We start from the raw sequence: 3,809 nt of genomic DNA on the forward strand, positions 1-3,809 counted from the left end.
GTGTGTTGAACCATGTGATGTAACACAAACTCACATTAACCTTTACGTTGTTGTGCTTACTAGACTTCTTGCACATGTTACAGATTGGCTTAAGTTGATAGTAGATGTGTTCAGCTATTTATTAGAATAATGAAGAACTTTAAGGATACCAATCAATGTATTTAATAATAAGACTAAAGCTTTAAGCATGCATTTATTGTAACCAAATATTGATGGTTCAAGAAAGTGTTCATTGGTCATTGTTCGGTTTAGGGTCACAAATGTCGATGACTTCTCATCTATCCCGAAAAGTTTGTCTGTCCAGTGAGTGTGATTGAGGCGAGCTGGGAAGCGCACGTCTCCAAGTACTGGTTCCACACGAGACCAGACGGGCACCTCTGGACGAAAGCGTTTCCTTGCAGGTCACACTGGATGAACTTGGTTGGATCGGGGTGCGAGAAGAACAGGGCCTGAGCGCTGATGGCTTGAGCAGTACACGGGTTAGCACCGTTCAAAAACCCTGCAAATTCGCAGTCATTTTCGTTCTTTAATACAAATTGACATAATCTGATGATTTTTTTTAATTTAACTGAAATGTATGTAAATAAACTTGTTTTAAGCCAAATGATATTTCTATAAACAAGTTTGACGTCCGCACCGCTTATGCTACTTTATTTAGGATAGCAAATCTCTTATCGGATTCAGACCTTTGAGAGTCCATTTACTTATTTCCCTTTGTTCTTAAAACTTGCTTTTAGAAACTACCTGTGACTGCAGCCAGATAACCAGGGTTCGCCACACCGCCTTGTAGTGTGTACACACACGATTGCCTGTTCTGGTCCCAGATGAGCTGATCAGGGCAGGTGATCACGCGAGCATTTCCGGCAGCGTCGCACTGGATGAATTGTTTGTTGCTATTCGCAACAGAGAAGAATATCCGGCCTGCTTGGAGGCTCTGTGCTGTGCATGGACTCGGAATGCCGAGAGAGGCGATGTAGGTCGGCTGGGCTAACAATCGCCTATAGAAGTAACGGAAACTGTAGCTGTTTTTGCCAGGTAATCTTTTATACATGTCTTGTAAGTAATTTTAGTATATGTTCTTCACATTGGAAGAAAACATAAATCTATCAAGCACAAAAATCACACAATATAAAGGAAGCAAGCAGGTTCATAATGAGCAATTTATATACGTTGTATTTGTACAAACCGTATGACTTCGTTCCCGAAAATGAATAGCTATGATATATTGCATTGCACAAGTGTTCAAATTTTGCTGGCTTTTATTGTAGGAAGGAAGTTTAGCTTGCCTTTTGAGTAATGCATGAGGATGTTGCCTGGTCATAGAGCTCTCCAGTGGGACACTGGACAACATACATTCGTTCGTACAGTCCGCATTGGAGAAACTTTGATGCGTCGCTCGGGTGAGGGAAATTCAGGGCCTGCAGAGCGTTGTTTACGCAAGGGTTGGTCGCCACCTGCAACTGGCCTATGAGGTTCATGAATGGTAATTGTATATATTTGTGACATTCTAAGATTTAAATTGAAACGTGTAAATACGCTGGTTCCACTCATATAATATTAGCAGATAGGGGCTCATAAGATTGCAAATACCAAAATAATACTAGTATACCAGAAATGCATTATTCGTGAAATCTAACCATACTCATATGTTTCAAGCATGTAAACAAAATCAGCTTCCATTGTACACATATAATAAAACAATAAACATACATATTTATGGACGACATTGTTTAAGTTTATTACAATCCTATAATACAGTACCGTACTACTTACAAGATGTGCGGGTGAGCGTTGATCCAGGCAGGACGATGCTTCGGTCCGCATGCTCTATTTCAAAAATAAGGATTCAAATTAAACACTTGCATGTAATCATAAATAAGTCAGATAAACCCAACACGGCAGGGCATTTAATATTGGTACTGTTTTAATAAAAGATTGAATATTCTTTTTTGAACAAAATTAATTTAATTGAAGACTTCTGATTTTGTACAGTATGTTACTAAAGTAAATAATATAGTACAGTATTACTTCCACGTAAGGACTATTCAATCAACCAAATGTTCTAAAGGCACGCCAAAAAAAACAAGCATCCACTAAGGGAGACACAGGACGCCACAAGATAACAGTGAAAGAAACAAATTAGCGTTATTCATCAAAATTAGGTTTACTTTGTAAACCTGTGTTATTTGTTTTCAAAATATCTCAATCTTTCACGTGTTACCACATTTATCCAGAGCGCAAAATGGAATGTGTCAGCCTTATTAGAGCAAGCACAGCTTGAAAAAAACGGAATCAAACCTAATAACCATGTTAAACTAGATTGAATGTATAGGCAACGACCAGATACAGACAACACAAGGAAATCAATGAAAACTGAACAACAGACGTATGATGTAAGATGCACCTATACACAGACATATATCATACACAGCCGAAATACTAGCTATAATTATGTTTATATGTTTTATACTCTTACCCTGATCAGTGTCCAGCACGGTGACAGCCTGCACAAGACCACACAGGACTCCTACACACGTGAGAAACAAGACAGAATTCATTCTGGAGAGGAGGAAATCGAGCAAGATGTCCCGTGTAAAACGAGTGTAGCAGGCTTAACCGTTTGCAGATCTTTTATACCTACCGTTAAGGAAGCGATGTTGATGAAGGTAAGGGTGGAATCACGATTATTGTGGAAACCTTTTAAAATGGCGCATTTGATCATAGACATTTCCGTATTTTCATTACCAGCCTTTTCTACCATGTCAAAATATGTCTGTCATTTCTCTGTTAAAAAAGCATTGCTGAGTGAAAACTACAAAAGGCTGTATCCTTTTTGTTGTTTGAAATACAACTAACCAAATCGTTTAATGGATGTCCGTTTTTATTTGATTGTTGAAACAAAGGTTTTTTGCGGTAGCAACAGGTTCAAAAACAAAGAATTTGAAGGCGTTAGTGTTTTTTATCCTACTCGTGATATTTATACTGTATGACTCGAACATTAAAGGAACATCTCAGACATGTAATATTTGTTCATTGCAATTATGTCACGAAAACGCTATTCCTAAACCACTTAAACCAGTTTCTTCAGGGTTAAATAGTTTTATTATGCATGTTTCAAGTAAATTCAGTGAACGAAAAACATTTTTTAAGGCGATCAGGGGTAGAATTACAATACTGACTTAATTTGTCAAAGCCTTCCAGAAATCCTGCCATGGATTCCATGCCTCTTAAAAGACTAATTAACGAACTCAATACTATGGTTGCCTTTAGTTAAGTATTTTAATTTTGCTTTATTCGGAAATAATAGTACCGCCAAAACCCTTCTAAACGCTGGATTCGTTGTATAGTTTTCTTTCCTACAAAAGGGTTAGACATTATTTCATATACACAGAATCGCAGCTTGTTGTCAACAGTAATAAACCTTACCTTTTCGGGAAAAGGGAATTAAAACCAAACACATTACCGTTGAACATAACTTCCTACAAAACAACGATATGTTTTATGTCTTTGGCGTTTACACTGTGCAATTAAACGGCGTTTTTTAACTTTTGGCTACTAAGCTTGTTTCTGAAGCTTTTCATAGAAATATTTGTACTGAAATCATTTTGTTGCAAGTAGCAATATACCCGATGCTTACTAGTAACAAACGGACGTTTGACAGTTATTTAGACTCGATAAAAGCTTCATCGTACCATTTAGGACAAGTAAATATCTAAGTTGCTTCTTAAAAATATGTTCTTACACTCCATAAAGAGGTCATTCAAACAGAAAGGTAGTTCAATTATCAAACATATACTTGTCCATATTCT

The 3,809-nt window shown here is 37.3% G+C and overlaps 1 protein-coding gene across 1 annotated transcript; it reads right to left on the reverse strand.

The window, feature by feature from the left end:
* Positions 1–278: 278 nt before the first annotated feature.
* Positions 279–2,558, reverse strand: LOC128217402 (uncharacterized). Its single transcript, XM_052924541.1, has 5 exons — positions 2,477–2,558; positions 1,774–1,827; positions 1,299–1,465; positions 745–1,006; positions 279–499 (listed from the first exon to the last, which is right to left on the reverse strand). The coding sequence occupies exons 1-5, from the start codon at positions 2,556–2,558 to the stop codon at positions 279–281; spliced, it is 786 nt and encodes a 261-aa protein (XP_052780501.1).
* Between the last annotated feature and the right edge of the window lie 1,251 nt (positions 2,559–3,809).

Source organism: Mya arenaria, chromosome 14 (genome assembly GCF_026914265.1).
Source record: "Mya arenaria isolate MELC-2E11 chromosome 14, ASM2691426v1".
NCBI lineage: Eukaryota > Metazoa > Mollusca > Bivalvia > Myida > Myidae > Mya > Mya arenaria.

Bases quoted from the DNA above. Each gene is read 5' to 3' on its own strand.
- LOC128217402 (XM_052924541.1), bottom strand. From the start codon at position 2,558: ATGAATTCTGTCTTGTTTCTCACGTGTGTAGGAGTCCTGTGTGGTCTT. The intron at 1,828-2,476 runs GTAAGAGTATAA...TTTTTGAAATAG, and splicing joins CGTGCTGGACACTGATCAGG to AGCATGCGGACCGAAGCATC. The intron at 500-744 runs GTAGTTTCTAAA...GCGAATTTGCAG, and splicing joins TTATCTGGCTGCAGTCACAG to GGTTTTTGAACGGTGCTAAC.